Source organism: Dipodomys ordii, unplaced genomic scaffold, assembly GCF_000151885.1.
Source record: "Dipodomys ordii isolate 6190 unplaced genomic scaffold, Dord_2.0 Scaffold36, whole genome shotgun sequence".
Classification (NCBI taxonomy): domain Eukaryota; kingdom Metazoa; phylum Chordata; class Mammalia; order Rodentia; family Heteromyidae; genus Dipodomys; species Dipodomys ordii.
Genome location: NW_012267252.1, coordinates 16,248,661 through 16,264,938, shown reverse-complemented (window position 1 = coordinate 16,264,938; position 16,278 = coordinate 16,248,661). Strand labels below are relative to the sequence as shown.

Below are 16,278 nucleotides of genomic sequence, written 5' to 3'. Positions count from 1 at the left end.
AGTCTCACGGTCTCTCCTGCCCGGGCTGGCTTTGAACTGCGATCCTCAGATCTCAGCCTCCTGAGTAGCTAGGATTACAGGTGTGAGCCACCAGCGCCCGGCTTGATCCTTGTCTTTTGTGAATATCCAGTTATGGGAAAATAAAATGACATTAAAGTTTCTGGATGCTCTTGGTTCTCATTTTATACATATGAAATAATATACCTTTTAGGTAGGACAGTATATACCAAGAGTCTTTATCAATAATGAATTTAAAAGATTGAATTCTTATCATTCTGCCCAATTCAGAAAGTGTGATGGGATAAGATGTACACTGCCCAGCTTTTTCTCTGGACCCACATAGAGTTGTACATGGTTTAATTTTGTAGTATGTAGTGAGTAGTGACCAACCTGTGATTCTTCCAATGGCTCCATTGGTTCTTCTGCCAGCCTCTCCAGCAATATGGGAGCCCAGGCTGTGGCCAATGAGGTGGACGTTGGAAGGTGAGTATCCAAATTGAGACTATTGGAAAATGAAGAAAACCAGTTTTGATCATCCAAAACTATCCCTTTAACAGAAATACTTTGAGCTAGGGACAGTAGAGGAGCAATAGCAAGGATGGTTACTTGATCTACTCTATATCAGCCACCTTAAAGCTGGAGTATTTTCTATGAAAAAAACAACATAAGGTAAAAAACCTTTGTCACTTATCCAAAGACAAATAAATCAGAACAGAGATACAGTTCCATTTTTACGTTAGGTGGAAATTTGCTCCTGATATAAAGGCATAGATAGAAGAGAATGGAATCATCTTAATTATAAACAAGTTAGCCCCTGGGTGTCATTCAAGTTACAATCATGTTTTTTTTCCTTTTTGGTCTGGGACTAAATTTTAAACTCAGAGATTCATATTTTCTAGATGAGCACTCTACCTTAAGCCATACCTCCAGCCTTTATACTTGTTTTTGGGATAAGGTCTCATTTTTATTCAGACTAGAGTAGCATGTGTGTGCCACTATGCTCAGGTTTTTATTGAGATGACTCTTGTAACCTTTTTGCCCAGACTGGCTTGTAGCTGTCATACTCCAGATCTCTGTTTCCTGAGTAACTAGGATTACAGATACAAACTCTCTGGTACTCTGGTACAAACCAACTCTTTGAGGAATTAAACACAACTGCTAATATCTTGCAAATTGTTTTCACAAAGTAAATTACTGAAATATCATGTAGCACTGTGTGACTTTGTTCAATTTTTATGTACCGGTTAAAAATGAACTTGCATAATGATTATATGTACTGTTTTCTTTTGGGAAAAGTATCTCAGGGAGCAGTGCGTATAGTTTTTAAAGTAATCCAAAAGCAGTTACCCGAAGGACATCAACAAAATAAGCTACTTCTGCGCCCACAACCCGGGTGTTCTGTGTGGCCTGAGTGTAGCCAGTTCGTGAGCCGCCTTTCCAGTCTACACAGATGCAGTTCACACTTTCCACCTGTAACATGTTCTGATGGAAGAGAAACAACACAAAGGTAAGAAAATCAGAATCTTTACTCATTTGTAGTGTAGGTCAAATTCCCTCCTTGTTCTATACAATGTAATGTCATTTCTTAATATATGTCATCAACAAAGCACTTAAGTACAAAATCCCCCCAGAAATCTGCTAGAGGCATTGAGCATCATGAGGGCAGGATTCTTGGGATGTCTAGTGAAATCGACACAGACATTTGATTCTTAGAAAAATGCTTGAGATGTGGCAGTTGATTGCCTCATAAGAGCTTCATAAAGACCATTAGACCACATTGTTCCTTACTAAAGAGCAATGGGGCAGCCTTAGTGTCTAGAATATTTTTGCCACACAGGTGCTCCATAAAATTACTGGCGGATTAGATCATTTATGTGTGAAATATATCAAAGGTTAAGGAGTAAGTTTGTTTTTTTTCAAATGATTAAGTCCAATCTATTTTAAGGGGAGAGCCAGACCATGTGCTCTGTGTTCTGCATTCGACTTGTGTCAAAGACAGGTTGGAAATGAATGGATCCAGCAGAGTCTGGGATTTTTTTTTCATGACAGCCCTGAAGAAATGAAAACAGTGTGCCATGGCAGCCACAAAACAAATGATGAAAATGTTAAGAAATACAGAAATAAATAAGTCAATAATAGTGATCTTCTAGAACCATCAGTGAATAGGACCATTTGTAACACTTGATTTTCGGTCTGTCAAATCCTCATTATCACAAGGAACAGAGTCAAATGTAAATTTAAAAAAACTAGATCACTTCTGCAGAAACAACAGCAGAAATAAAAACCCATTGGGTGATCACTGACATTACTGTATGAGGAGATCAGATTATGAAATGAAAATGGAGGGAGAAGTTTGGGACAACAAGAACTCTTAGCAGGTCTTCACATAGAAATTAAAAGTGAATGAACAAAGGAGCAATCCAAGGGCAGCTAGGATATACCTGTGCGGCAGCATATGTTCTTTTGAAATAGCAATACATTAATTTTTTTATTTTTTGATTTTATTTGTTGGTCGTGGAGCCTGAACTCTGGGCCTGGGCGCTGTCCATCAGCTCTTCAGCTCAAGGCTAGCACCCTACCACTTGAGCCACAGTACCATTTCCAGCTTTTTCTGCTTATGTGTTGCTGAGGAATCAAACCCAGGGCCTCATGTATGTGAGGTAAGCACTCTACCACTGAGCCACCTTCCCAGCCCTAATTTTTAAAATATTTTGGCAATACTGGGGTGTGAACCCAGAGCATATTGTTTATTGGCAGGCATTCAACCTCTGAACCATACTTCTAGCCCATATGAATTATTAAATAACCACTTTCAGGAGCCATCAGATGCCAACCAACCTCACTGTAATGATTGTCCCAGAGCCTCTGCATCCACCTCCTAACCCCCGCCCCCACCCCAGGGGACCTCCCAGGGGAATCCTGGGCATAGCAGGGGCCAGAAGATCCTCCAATATGATGGCGACCAGCAAGCATTTGTCCTTCTTGGTTGTTGATTTTCACTCCTAGGACCACCCCAACCTTATCTTGGGAGCTCTCACCTTGCACATATTGCTCAGCCAGTTTTCTTCCCCCTTGTCTGTAAATCCATGAATGATAAAGCGAGTTTTTCTGTTTGTCTTGAAATTGGAGTTCCTGATGCTTGATGCATCTGCAGTGACATCCTGTTTAGGGGAGAGAAGTGTTTCAGGTGAACTTCTTTGTAGTGCCTTGTAACTGACTTCATTGTTTCATAATATAATATGATATTGTAATAAATTGTATAATAGTTTCATAATGTAAGTTCATAATTATACTATTGGGACTTTTGTTGTTGTTGGTCATGGGGCTTGAACTCAGGGCCTATCCCTAAGCCTTTCTGCTTAAGGCTGGCATTCTACCACTTTGGGTTACAGTGTCACTTCTGGTTTTCTGATAGTTAATTTGAGAAAAGAGTCTCATGCCTTTCCTTCCTGGGCTGGCTTTGAATTATGATCCTCATATACCAACCTCCTGAGTTACTAGGACTACAGGCGTGAGCCACCAGCACCTGGCTAATATTGGCATTTTAAGTGTACATACATACACACAAACATACACCCATATATGTAGACTGGTTAAACAACAGGTTTATTTGACCATGACATGCTATCTTCCCATGTTGTAATTTAGACTGGCAAATCAGTACAAGAGACAGACAAACCCACTTTTTATCCAGAAGATACACTCATGATAACTATATTAGTCCATTCTGAATATTGTTTCTTAATAACATTACAATGGCAGCTAAATGTTGATGTGTGTTCATGGGGTCATCGAAACCCATTTTAGAGTATTTATTAGTGGTATGATGCATTTAATATACAATATTAGGTTAATCGAACATTTATAAAGAAGATACATAAAAGAATGCACTTATTCCCTGAAAGTCTAGAGAAATGCAATTCCATAATCTGATTAGTTCTCCTTATAAAATTTAGATACTAGCGATTTTTTCTTTTTGGTTCTGGTCCTAGGGCTTGAACGTAGGGCCTGAGCTTTGTCTCTGAGCATCTTTTGCTCAACACTAGAACGCTACCAGTTGAGCCACAGCTCTACTTCCAGCTTTTTTTTTTTTTTGGTAGTTTAGAGGAGATATGAGTTTCACAGACTTTCCTTTTCCATGACAGGCCCAGAGCCCTACAAGGGCAAGATGGTTGGGGAGAAGGGCCTAAAGTACCCTGTTTGGCTGCTGCCCAGGGCTCTAGGTCCCTGCACACCACACTGCACTTTATGGCTCCTCAGACGTCCCTGCTCTGGCACATACAGGCTCTGGTGTGGCTCAGACACCTTCTAAAGAAGACAAACACCAGGGCAGTGGAATACGCAGCTTTTATGCACTTTAAAGGTCGTTAAGGACAGTTTGGGGGTCCAGGAAGAATACTGCAAAATGAGAGGGAGGAAGCGCCACAGAGGATCCCTACAAGGTTGCTTCCTGGTGGAGTGAGGCAATCCCTGAGACCTCAAAACTGCAGAACTGTCAGCTCGCACCTGGAGGAGGTGTAGGTACAAGACCCAATCTGTGAGCTGTTGTGTGGACTGCGTTCTCTAATCAGGGCTCGGAGATTCAGATCCATCCCATGCCTTCCTTCTCGCTCTCTTTTACAGGCTCTCTCTCCATGTGATGTCTAATACTACATTATGGTGCAGTAAGACAGTGCTCTGTACGTGCATTGAGGATCCAGAGCCTTGAGCTCTGGAGATATCCTTGCCTCAAGAACCGTGAGTTGAATGAGCATCAATTTTAAAAAATAATTACCTCTCTGTGGTGTTCTCTTACAGCAGTAGCACATAGATTACAAATAGACTTCTTACATAAAAGAGATGGCATTAAGCCTGAAAACAGGTGAATATTCTTACTTTGTATTTGCTTGGATTCTCATTAGTATACAGGAGGAAGCGGGTGTTGATCACTTTGGGGGACCAGGGCAGCATTTTCAGGGGTCTCTCCACAGTGCCGCCATACGGAGCATCGTCACTGAAGCAGCCCAGTCTGTCGTAGCAGACTTGTTTTCCTGAAACGATCCAGAAGGATTTCGAGGATATTAGCTCACCAAGAATTCCTATTTCAATGATCTCTCAATCAAAATATAAGTTAAATTACACCAGATACAGATTTGTTTCCACTGTTCTCTTTCTACTGTTACTAATGAAATAGCTATGCAGAGCAATGCCGTATTACAGACAAGCTGATGCTCCTCATTCTACCTCAGGGAGCGGCCACCCTTTCTTCTTGTCCTTGCTAAGGAAAAGACAGGGACTCATTTTAGCTTCTCAAAACCGATTCATCCTTTGGCAATTGGTACCTAGGAATGGAGTAGCTGTGTGTGTCAAGCTCCATTGGTGGACGGTGTGGAGGTCTCAACTGCCAGGAGCCACCATCTGGTTTTGGAGATTGGATGGCACAAACTTTATCTCCATTCTGTATGAGCACATAGGTATCTGGCTTGTGTTTGAGGGTCACCCAGATCACTGTGGTGAAGCAGGTACTCACAAACAATTGAAGAAAACATCCAGGCTTGATATAACTACAGATGGCATGTTTCTGCCTAAAGGGACATCTCAAAGGTAATCTCCATCATAATAGCAGGGGTTAAAGCAGTAGCTTTTGTGGGGATGCCAGATGTTGGGCAAGGTGATTTCTTTATCTTACAGAAGCCTCACAGTCATCCCATGAAGGGGCTATCATTTGACCAAAAAAAGATCCTGCAGCATAGAGTTGTTAAGTATTTTGTTCAGGATTGTTAAATTGTAGGTGACTGGATTCCAAACTAGGAGTGCCAGGTTCAGAAAATAAATGTGCACATCAAAACTGAAATTAAATGTTCATTAGAATGCTTTTGGGATTTATTTCTAAAATGAATATATTGCATATTTATGTCTGTTTTAAATATTTCTTGTTTATTCAGAGCTGGAGTTGGGTGTCATAGATCTTATCTGACAATCTTATCCCAAGCCTGGTGCCTTTAATCCTGCATCTTCCTCACTTGACTACACAGACTCATCATGGCTAATCTCAATCTTTTGGAATGAACTGAATAACAAGGCTTCCTCATCTCCAAATAAGTATCTTTCCTCACCTACTACTGCTCCCAGCAGCAGTGACAGTGTCCACAGCAGCAGCATCTGCAGAAAGGGAAAAATACACTGGATTCAGGTGGGCTAATTAAGTACATAATTCCAGTTCATGCAGACCTCTGAGGAAAATGAGCAAATTCTTTCAAATTAGCCTGGAGAACATGTTCCTGACTCACCGTGGCAGATCCGCTGGGTTCTTGGACAACCAGCTACCGCTGAAAGTTCCTTTTATAGGGCAACCTTATCTTTCTTAGCAGTGCCATGGAAAAGTGGCATGAAAAGAGAGAAGGTTCCAAGGACATAGTTATAATTTTAATCACAGATAAGCCCATATTGATAGAACAGGCAAGGTTCTCCAAGTTGCTTGTGGGAAGATGCAAAATGGTAGATTGGAATGTTTAGAACGACTCATTTGAAATTAGTAAATGTGTATGCCAAAATTTGTCAAGTAACAATTCAGTCCTCAGACAACTGAAAGGTCTATAAGAGTCACATTTTTTCTGTGTGTATACAATATGGTAAAGGAAAGAAAGTAAAAGAAATGTTAAGACGGACCAAAGGAACAAGCGCAATACATTTCTTGGATGAGAGACCTATCAAATTCCCACCAGGTCCTTCATCTCCTAGCCCCTGCCCCTCCTCAGGTGGCTTCTCCAGCCCTCCTTAGGTTGGCTCACCTGGTCCTCTAACAAACTTCTCCTCAGCACTTCCCTCACTTGAGAAGTGCCGTTTGGTTCTGGGTCATAAACCGGGAGAGGACTATAATTGTCTGGGTCTTTTTGTCACAATCAGTATCTAGCTGGATGCTGGTATATAGGCCCTCAACAGGTCCCTGTGAAGGAATAACCAAACATAATGGGATAAGTAGAAAAAGAAATATTTTTGCATAATTTGTATGTATGTTACATACAAAGTCTCTAAAGGGTCTTTTAAGTCAACTAACAAAAACAATAACAGCGCTCTAGAAGCTTCTAAGAACTGAAGTGTTGCATCTTTATATTATTTATGCAGAGTAATGCTAGGTTGATACTACAATCATATTCTACCATTCTAGGTATCTCATAAAAAGTTACATTGTGGGGGAATTTATGTCACACAATATGGACTATAGAGTTAGGAGCATTTCACACAAATTCTGAAACACTGAGTCCATAAAAATTTACTCTCCAATATTTCTTAATTCAATCCTGTTGAAATCTTAGCTGAGGGGTGAACTTTTATCAGCCATGTTGTTTATTTGGATCACTCACTTTTTGGGTAAAGAAGGCTGACATATTTCCACAGGTATAAGATCCAGAATCTTTTCCTCAATAACTCCTGCAGCGTGATGGGACTTCTGGCCATGACAAACACATGTGTGGTTATGCCTGAGTTCTAGTCCTGTTCCTAAAAACCCACACACAAGGTCCTCCATATGCTTCCATCAGTTGATGAAGGCAAGCACAGCAACCTGAAGAACTCAAAGAGAAAAGAAACACCTGTTCCTCACTAGGACAAAAGCTGGTCAACGTGACACTGAGTTTCCAACTCACAGAATCAGGATATAAACCCTTATTACTTCAAGCCACTTAAATTTTCGGTTAGGGCAGTCACCATTATCTTGACAGATTTCTTGATTGTACCCCTATCCTCTCACTTTCATGAATATTCAGACACAAAGCATCCAGTTCTGGGCTGTACATTTCACCATGAGAAGAGATGGTTGCCAGGCACAGGTGGCTCACACCTGTAATCCTAGCTACTCAGGAGGCTGAGATCTGAGGATCATGGTTCAAAGCCAGCCTGGGCAGGAAAGTCCATGAGACTCTTATCTCCAATAAACCATTAGAAAACTGGAAGTGGTGCTGTGGCTCAAGTGGTAGAGAGCTTTCCTTGAGCTGAAGAACACAGGGACAGCGCTCAAGCCCAGAGTTCAAGCCCCATGACCAACCAAAATAAAAAAAAAGAGAGAGAGATGGTCTTCATGCTTAACACCAATACATTCTACAAGTTTCCCCATCAACACCTGGCTTTTAAACAATCTTTCCTGCCATCCCCTAATTTAAAAAAATAATTGGGGCTGGGAAGTTGGTTCAGTGGTAGAGTGTTTGCCTCACATGCATGAGGCCCTGGGTTTGATTCCTCAGCAACCACATAAGCAGAAAAAGCCAGAAGTTGTGCTTTGGCTCAAGAGGTGGGGCGGCAGCCTTGAGCTGAAGAGCTGGGGGACAGCACCCAGGCCCAGAGTTCAGACCCCATGACCAAAAAAATAAAAAAAAAATCACTCAGCCCTTCACCTCACTATGGAAGAATTTTAATTTAATAGACATTTTTTCATGCAGTTTCTCCTGAGGAACCATTGTTTCACAGGCAATTTGGACTATAGGTCAAGGTCAGTGAAAATTCATTTGCATTGCCATAGCTATAATTATTAATGTAGACTTGAAGCAGCTCAATGTTCTGCACACTCAGGTGCCTGAATTGGAAGTTTCTCATCACCTGCCTATATTTGCAGAGGAGATAAATATTCCTTTATGTAATATGCTGACTCTGGCAACCTTGTGAAACCAAAGTCCAGGCAAAGGAAAGAAAGGTCCTAGAGCACCTGTGGCCAGATAACAAACACATTATACAGATGAGACTCATTTACTCAGCCTTCGCGAGCCTGTGCTATTTGCCCCTTAGAGAACTTAGCCGCTGCCAGGGTGTCCTGGGAAAGGGAACATGTTTGCCTAGAATGGCAAAATTCCCCAAAAAGAAAAATACTTTGATGACAGGGGGTTGTTAGTGGTCTACACCTCCCAGAACAATCATCTTGTCAAATATGAGGGTTTTGAGTACCTAGTTACCCCAACCCAGCCATCAAATTTTAGTTATCTGTCTGATATTATTCATGAGTTAATTTCCTGAACCAAAAAACAAATCTGTTCAAATTTTACATCATTATTTTATGTTCTCATAATTTTAAATTTTTGTGTCTTATCCAAGTTTGATCTTATGCATGTGTGTAGACATTTTTCTTACGAAGTCTGTTGAAATTCAGTTTATACAGTCTGTTCAGAGACACAGAGGTAGCAGAGTTCAGCCAAGTCGCACAAATTCTTTCTACTAGCTTCAGTTGAGCCTGTTTGTGTCAATACACAGATTATCCTGCCCTGAGCTGTGTTCATCTAGATTTGATCCGAAAAAGTATTCAAGAATGTGTACAGAAGAGATATTAGTATGTGAATGTAGCCACCTGTTTAAGATGAGAAGACTTTGCTTTCCCAAATTAACACATAGTTTAGGTAATCTAGTTGTTTTTTTTTAATTTCTTTTTAGCTGTTTTCACTTCCATATAACTAGGAATAGAAGTTTCAACAAATAAAAATAAATCTCTATGATATTGAATATGATAATCTTTTATTTCCTGGGCAGTATCATTGATTTTGTAACTTCTGTTTTCTGGACTGTTTTCCCTCGTCTTTCCTCTATACACAGCCAGTCAGTACTAAAATGAAGACTGGTCAAGCCCCTATCGTTAAAATCCCAGTTTCCTTCTGCTTGTGGGTTTTTTTTTTGCTTGGCACTGATCAGCAGAGATATAAAGCAAATCACTATAAAAATGTTAGGAAGGTGCAGGAATTTTAGTGGTGAAGCACATGCCTAGTATGTATCACACAGTTAAATCCCCATTGCTGCCTGCCAAACTGAGAACATTTCAATGAATTTCATTTAAATAATTTATACAACCTAATACATCCAGATTGTTAGAATTTCCCCATGTGCTACTAGATGCATTTCAAAGGATCAGTAGCCTCCTATGATACCAGCTACTGTGTTGAAAAACGTAATTTCTAGGTGGCTTACTCTTCTAAACAACACAAATAAAGTCTTATATATACTCTTGATTGGCTTTTGTGAGATTTATAACTTGTATTAAAACCTCCTGACCATTATTGAGCACCCATGGCTCACACCTGCAATCTTAGCTACTGAGGAGGCTGAAATATGAGGACTGTAGTTTGAAGGCAGACCAGGCAGGACAGTTCATAAGACTCATATCTCAAATTAATCACAGAAAAAGCTAGATGGGGTGCTGTTGCTCAAGTGGTAGAACGAAAGAAGCCCAAGGACAGCTCAGGTACAGCATGCAGGCCGAGTTCAAGCTGTAGGAATATAAAAACAAAAAACAAGAAAACAAACCAAAAAATCAAAACCAAAAACCTCCTGCCCATTCTTCATTCACTGGGACACCTTCTAAGTATAAATTCTTGCAAGATTTGGGATGAGGTTTGACTTTTCTTGCTTTTGCTTCTTCCCTAGGTCTTTGTGGTATATTAGTATTTCTTTAATTGTGACATTTCTTCTTTTTAGTGTAGGCATTTGCTACTATGAACCACTTTCTTGGAACTGCTTCGACTGTTAAGGTTTGATTTTTCAATTTTAATTATCTGAAGAAATTTTCACTTTCCTTTTAACTTCTTCAGTGGACTATGGGGTGTTTAGGAACATGTTTTTAATTTCCATGTATGTGTAAGTTGCTAACATTTCCCCTGAATTCTCTGTTCTCTTTTTATGCCATTTTGATTAGAAAAGATAACTGCAATGATTTGAATCTTTTTAAATTTTCTGTTTGATGACGTCAGCTCTTCAGCACACATGAATCTGCCATGATTTGATGCAGCTGAGAGAAAAAAAGTCTTCACCAGAGCTGAGCTACAGTCACTTTCATGACTTTAAAGCTCCAAAACTGAGTTAAAATTTTTTTCTTTAAAGAGCTAGCTACCATAAGTATTTTACTATTTTAATGGAAAGCTGATTAGTACAGGTTGTGTGTGTGTGTGTGTGTGTGTGTGTGTGTGTGTGTGTGTGTTTGTGTTTGTTTGTGTCCTAAGACATGCTCTAGAGCATGTTTCATGTGCTGTTGGAAAAGCCACACATGAAAGAGCCACAGCTATGTGGTATTGATTAAAAAACAATTTAAAGCTTTTCACTTTGCAAAAGTGAAAGATGTCTGCTCTCACTTCTGTTTAACATAGTGCTAGAAACTCTAGACAGCTCAATTAAGCAACAGAAATAAACAACTGACATCCAAACTGGAAAGGTAGAAGTCAAATTGTCCCTTCTGGTAGACACGTGATCTTATATAGAAAACCTTAAAGAACAAGGATCCAAATTAATAATGAATTGAGTGAAGTTGCAGAATGAACATATAAATCAGTCATATTTTCATACATCAATGGTGAACTATCTGTAAAAAAACACAATAAAAGAATTCTACTCAAATAGCTATAAATTACTAGACTCCAATTATGGTGACACATGTGTGTGATTCCAGTACTTTGGTGGAGGCGGACTGTGAGCCTGAGGCCATCCTGTGCTAAACAAAGAGACTGTCACAAGCAAAACAAAAACAAAAATTTTGGTAATGACTTTGGAAGGCAGTACTGAGTTTCCTCAAAAGACTACACATAGAGCTCCCCTATGACCCAGCAATCCCACTTTTGGGCATTTACCCAAACGATCACAAACAAGACCATACTAAAGCTACCAGCACAACTATGTTTATCACAGCATTATTCACCATAGCTAAGGTATGGAATCAGCCCAGATGCCCCTCAGTAGATGAATGGATCAAAAATGTGATTATATATATATATATATATATATGTATATATATATATATTTATATATATGGTGGAATTCTATGCCTCCATCAGAAAGAATCATCCTGCCCCATTTTTTAGGAAATGGAAAGACTTGGAAAAATTATATTTAAGTGAAGTAAGCCAGGCCCAAAGAAACATAAGTCCTGTCTAAGACAAGCAGAAAAGCTCAAAAGCTATGTACATATGACCATATGAGATGATGCTAAGCAAAATGAGCCCCAAGGTAGAGACACAAGTGGTTTTTATCTTTCTTGCTGTTGTGTTTTTAATGTACTTATAATGTACCATGTGATTTTTTTGTTTCCTTTGTATGTTCTTCCATGGTATAACCCTTGTTTTCACTGTATTTGATTCCAGTGCCCTGAATCTTGTTTAAACATTTTTATAATTTGGGGAGGGGAAGGGAAATAACAAAATGCTGAATTAAGGTTACAGGATGACCCATTGTAACAACAAGATGTACAAGACACTATGTTGAAAAGAACTTTACAACTTCAGGGAGTGGGGAGGGAGAAGTTGGGAGGTGGGGAGGAAAGGGATGGTAGGGGAAAGACAAAGGAGGAGGTAACAATGCTCAATAGGAAATGTACTCATTACCTTACTCATGTAACTGTAACTCCTCTGTACAGTAGTTTTACAATAAAATATATACAAAGAAACAAAAAAATCCATGAGCTAAATAATTTTAAAAATCTGGTAATTAATGTGACCAAGAAAGCTAATTATCTCTACCATAGAAATATAAAACATGGACATAAAAAATTAAAGAAAGCCCAATAAAATGGGAAGATATCCCATGTAAGTAGATCAGAAGGATACTGCTAAAATGTTTATACTACCTGAACTAATCAGCTTTCCATTACAATGGTGAAATACTTGTGGTAGCTAGCACTTTAAAGAGAATAATTTATTTAACTCACAGTTTTGGAGCTTCAAAGTCATGAAAGTAACTGTAGCTCAATTCTGGTGAAGGCCTTTCCCCTCTCAGCTGCATCAAATCATGGCAGAGGTACATGTGCTGAAGAGCTTACATCATCCAAGAGGAAATTTGAAGGTAGAAGGAGGGAGGGAGGGGGGAGGAAGGGAAAGAGGGAGGGAGGAAGAGGGAAGAGGGAGAGAGAGAGGGATAGGGAGAGAGAGAGGGAGAGAGAGGGGGAGAGGGAGAGGGAGAGAGAAAGAGATCTAAGAAATTCATCAAAGTCCTAAGGATCTCTCATTAGATCCCACTTGCTGCTGAGAAATAAATCAGAAAAAGAACAACACTCCTACAGCCTAAAACAGATGAAATCTTTGGAATAGTTCATGTGTGTGGTGTGGGGTGTGTGTGTGTGTGACTGGGAATTGAACTGAGGCCTGAAGGAAGCTCTGTACCACTGAGCCCCACCTCCAGCATCTTTTTACATTGGCTATTTTTAAGCATTGGCTTTATGTCTGATTTTGCCTAAGCTACAGTTCTCCTACTTGCATACACCTGAGAATGACAGGTGTGTACTGTTGCATACACACTTTGCCATTGTGAATGCCCTGAATCTGGGATAACAGGTGTCCGGCACTATGTCCTATCTCAGATTGAGATGGAGTCTCACCAACTGCCTCCTCTGCCCCCATCTCCCCAGTGTCACCTCCCAAGCAGCTAGGACTACAGGTATCCACCACTGTATCCTGCTAGGAATGATTATTCTCCGTAACAATAGAGTTTAAGTAAATGTGGTTTTAATTCTTGTTTTTTTTATTGTGAAAATACTGTACAGAGGGGTTACAATTACATGGGCAAGATAATGAGTACATTTCTTATCAAGCATTGTAGCCTCCTCCTTTGTTTCCCCCTCCCATCCCTTCCAGTCCTCCCCCCACCCCACCCAATCCTCCTCCCCCCCACCAAAGTTGTGAAGTTCCTTTTCGACATAACATCTTGTACATCTCATTGTTGCAATGGGTCCACCTGTATCCCTATTTAAATGACTTGTTTTTGCCCTTCCCCTCCACAAATTATACTGACATCAAATGCAGTGAAAGCGGGGGTAATACCGTGGGGAGGGACATACAAAGCAACAAAGAAATCATCTTTAAATGTGTTAGAAACAATCGCATGAAAGAAAAAAGCATTTGAATACATATCTTAGGGTTCATTTCCCTGACATCAACTTATCTGATCTTTTCTGCTTGACTCAGACATATATTAGTTATTGCAAATAAGGGAAACCATGGGACCTATGTTTCTTTGGGCCTGGCTTACTTCACTTAATATAATTTTTTCCAAGTCTTTCCATTTCCTAACAAATGGAGCAATGTCATTCTTTCTGATGGAGGCATAGAATTCCATTGGGTATATATACGGTTTTAATTCTTTAATGATGTTAAAGTCTATTTTTCATGGTATAAGTGAGTAAATTGATAGGTAGCACCTTTATCTGCTAATTTTAGTATTCATATTTTCATTTTTAAATATTTTGTTGGCATTCTGCTATGTAGCATAGGCTGGCATAAAGAAATCTTGGTGCCTAACCTCCCAAGTGCTGTGATTGCAGGTGTTCACTACCATGCCTGCTTTATTAGTATTTTTAACTTAATAGGACATTTACATAAGGTCCTCACACAAAATATAACATTAATTCAGCATTGACCTGTATAGAGTATTGTGCTAGTCTCCTTTGAGAAAAATACAGTCTTTAAAAAATGTCAACTACATCTTGAACATACCAAAATTTTGATGTCTAATTCAGGCCTATATTCTCTACTCCCTTTGCTTACTTAATAGGGCCATTTGAGGTCTGATAAACATCTCAGATGTGACAAGATGAAAAATGACCTTCTGATCTGCTCCTGAAACATTTCTCACAGAGCATCCCCCAATCAAAACAATTCCATCTTCCAGTTGTTAAAGTGACTAAGGAGGATGGATCATTTTTTAATTTAGGTACTCATTCCTTCTCCACATGGTCCATGTACATTGGGGATTCTGGTCTCATCCCCTGTCCAAGGCTAGCCTCTGACTGGCTTTAGCCAATTACCCTATTCCATTTTATTGTCAGAGAGAATTTTTGGCGTTTTGTCAGAAAGATTGAGAAAAAAGACACTTTCTCCTTTACTAGATATGAAGGAGGAAGTCTGTGGCACAAATTGAGGAAGATGGCCATGCTCCAATTGGGAATGGAGCCAGTCATCATGGACAAGAGAACAAAGAGACAGGAAGATAATAGTTCTGGAAGGCTCAATAAGCTGTTGGACCAACAAAACCAGTGTTCTACATCTTCTGGACTTTCCAGTCACGTGATACAACATACATCCCTTTTGCGGGCACTAGTTAGGGTTGAAGGTTTTGGTTCTTCAAGAGTTATACATCCTACTTACTCTAGGTTGATTGTGCTTAGAACAAGTTTTCATATTTTATGAACTTGAATATACAGTAATTTGATGAACCATGGAACAAAGCATGTTTTGAACTTCTTATATTTTTATAGTCCTGTGTCTTTGTTGTTTTCTAACTCATAAGTACCATTCCCATCACATCATCGTTAACACAACTCATAACTCTATTGTCTTGTAAAACATAGCATAGATATCTTTCTTTCTTTTAGGTGTTTATTTTAACATAGCCTAGTTGTAAATACCTGACTTTAGTAGACTCATTTTTTCTTTCTATTAGTGGTATCATAGTTAAATCTCTCAGCAGTATTCTTAGGAATGTAACAGCCTTAATATGATAAATAGGTATGACAGATGAGGTGAGAATTTGTAATTAAAGGTGGAGACAGAGTTATTATGACAAGGGAAAAAACCAGCAGCAGTGGGAATGCAAAGAAAGATAGCTAAGTCAATCTGGGTTGAAAGGGTAAGAGGTAAAGAAAGGCTTTCTGGATAAAATGAAATCTAGAGAGATATTTAAGAACTCACAGAAGTCAAACAAATGGAGGGAAATGGAATAGACAGGCAGTAAAGGACATACAAGAAAAAAAACACAACAGTTTGTGCAAATGAGACCAAAAGCCCCCTTTGGGGGGGCAGGTCCTGAACATGGAGTTCCAGAAAGAAACAGCTGGGGGGTGAGAATGGAGTTTAAGAGGAACTGAGAAGACTAAGGAATATGGATTCTGTTTAGAGGATCACTACGGAGAATTCTGAGTTGTGCTTAGGTAAATCCAATAGCCTGCAGGGAGAGAAGAGGTCTGTGGCAACCCAACTGGGAGACCAGTTAGGAGGCCTCAGAGAGCCTTGTCCTCATTCCTCATGGTGTCATCACCTACAGAGACAGCTAGTCAGGAGCAGAACTTAATCATGGAAAAGTAACATCAGCTGGCGCTTTCCTTTTAGGCCTACAACAAAGGGTCACTTCGGGCCTAGAAGGTTGCCTCCCATGATCAGAACCGCATCCATAATTTGAGTAGTTGACACCATATCAGTATCATGTAAGCAAAATTTCCAAGATCAAATGCCATGTGGTTTGTAGTGAAATTCATCAGTCTTTTGTGTTTCAACATACCAAACACAGATTTTGGATTTTTTACATCTTACCCAGAAGTTTCATTGGAAGTAATTAATGACAAAAGACAGAATG

General features: G+C 39.6%; 1 protein-coding gene across 1 annotated transcript in view; it reads right to left on the bottom strand.

Moving 5' to 3' along the window:
* Positions 1-6,302, bottom strand: part of LOC105986719 (pancreatic triacylglycerol lipase-like) — a 17,575-nt gene extending 11,273 nt beyond the window's left edge. Inside the window, exons 1-6 of the mRNA XM_013017774.1 lie at positions 6,270-6,302; positions 6,096-6,141; positions 4,876-5,030; positions 3,039-3,161; positions 1,348-1,482; positions 391-502 (exon numbers count right to left, since the gene is read on the bottom strand). Coding sequence (XP_012873228.1) covers positions 391-502; positions 1,348-1,482; positions 3,039-3,161; positions 4,876-5,030; positions 6,096-6,141 — 571 coding nt within the window. The 5' untranslated portion in view covers positions 6,270-6,302. The remainder of the gene's footprint in view (positions 1-390; positions 503-1,347; positions 1,483-3,038; positions 3,162-4,875; positions 5,031-6,095; positions 6,142-6,269) is intronic.
* Between the last annotated feature and the right edge of the window lie 9,976 nt (positions 6,303-16,278).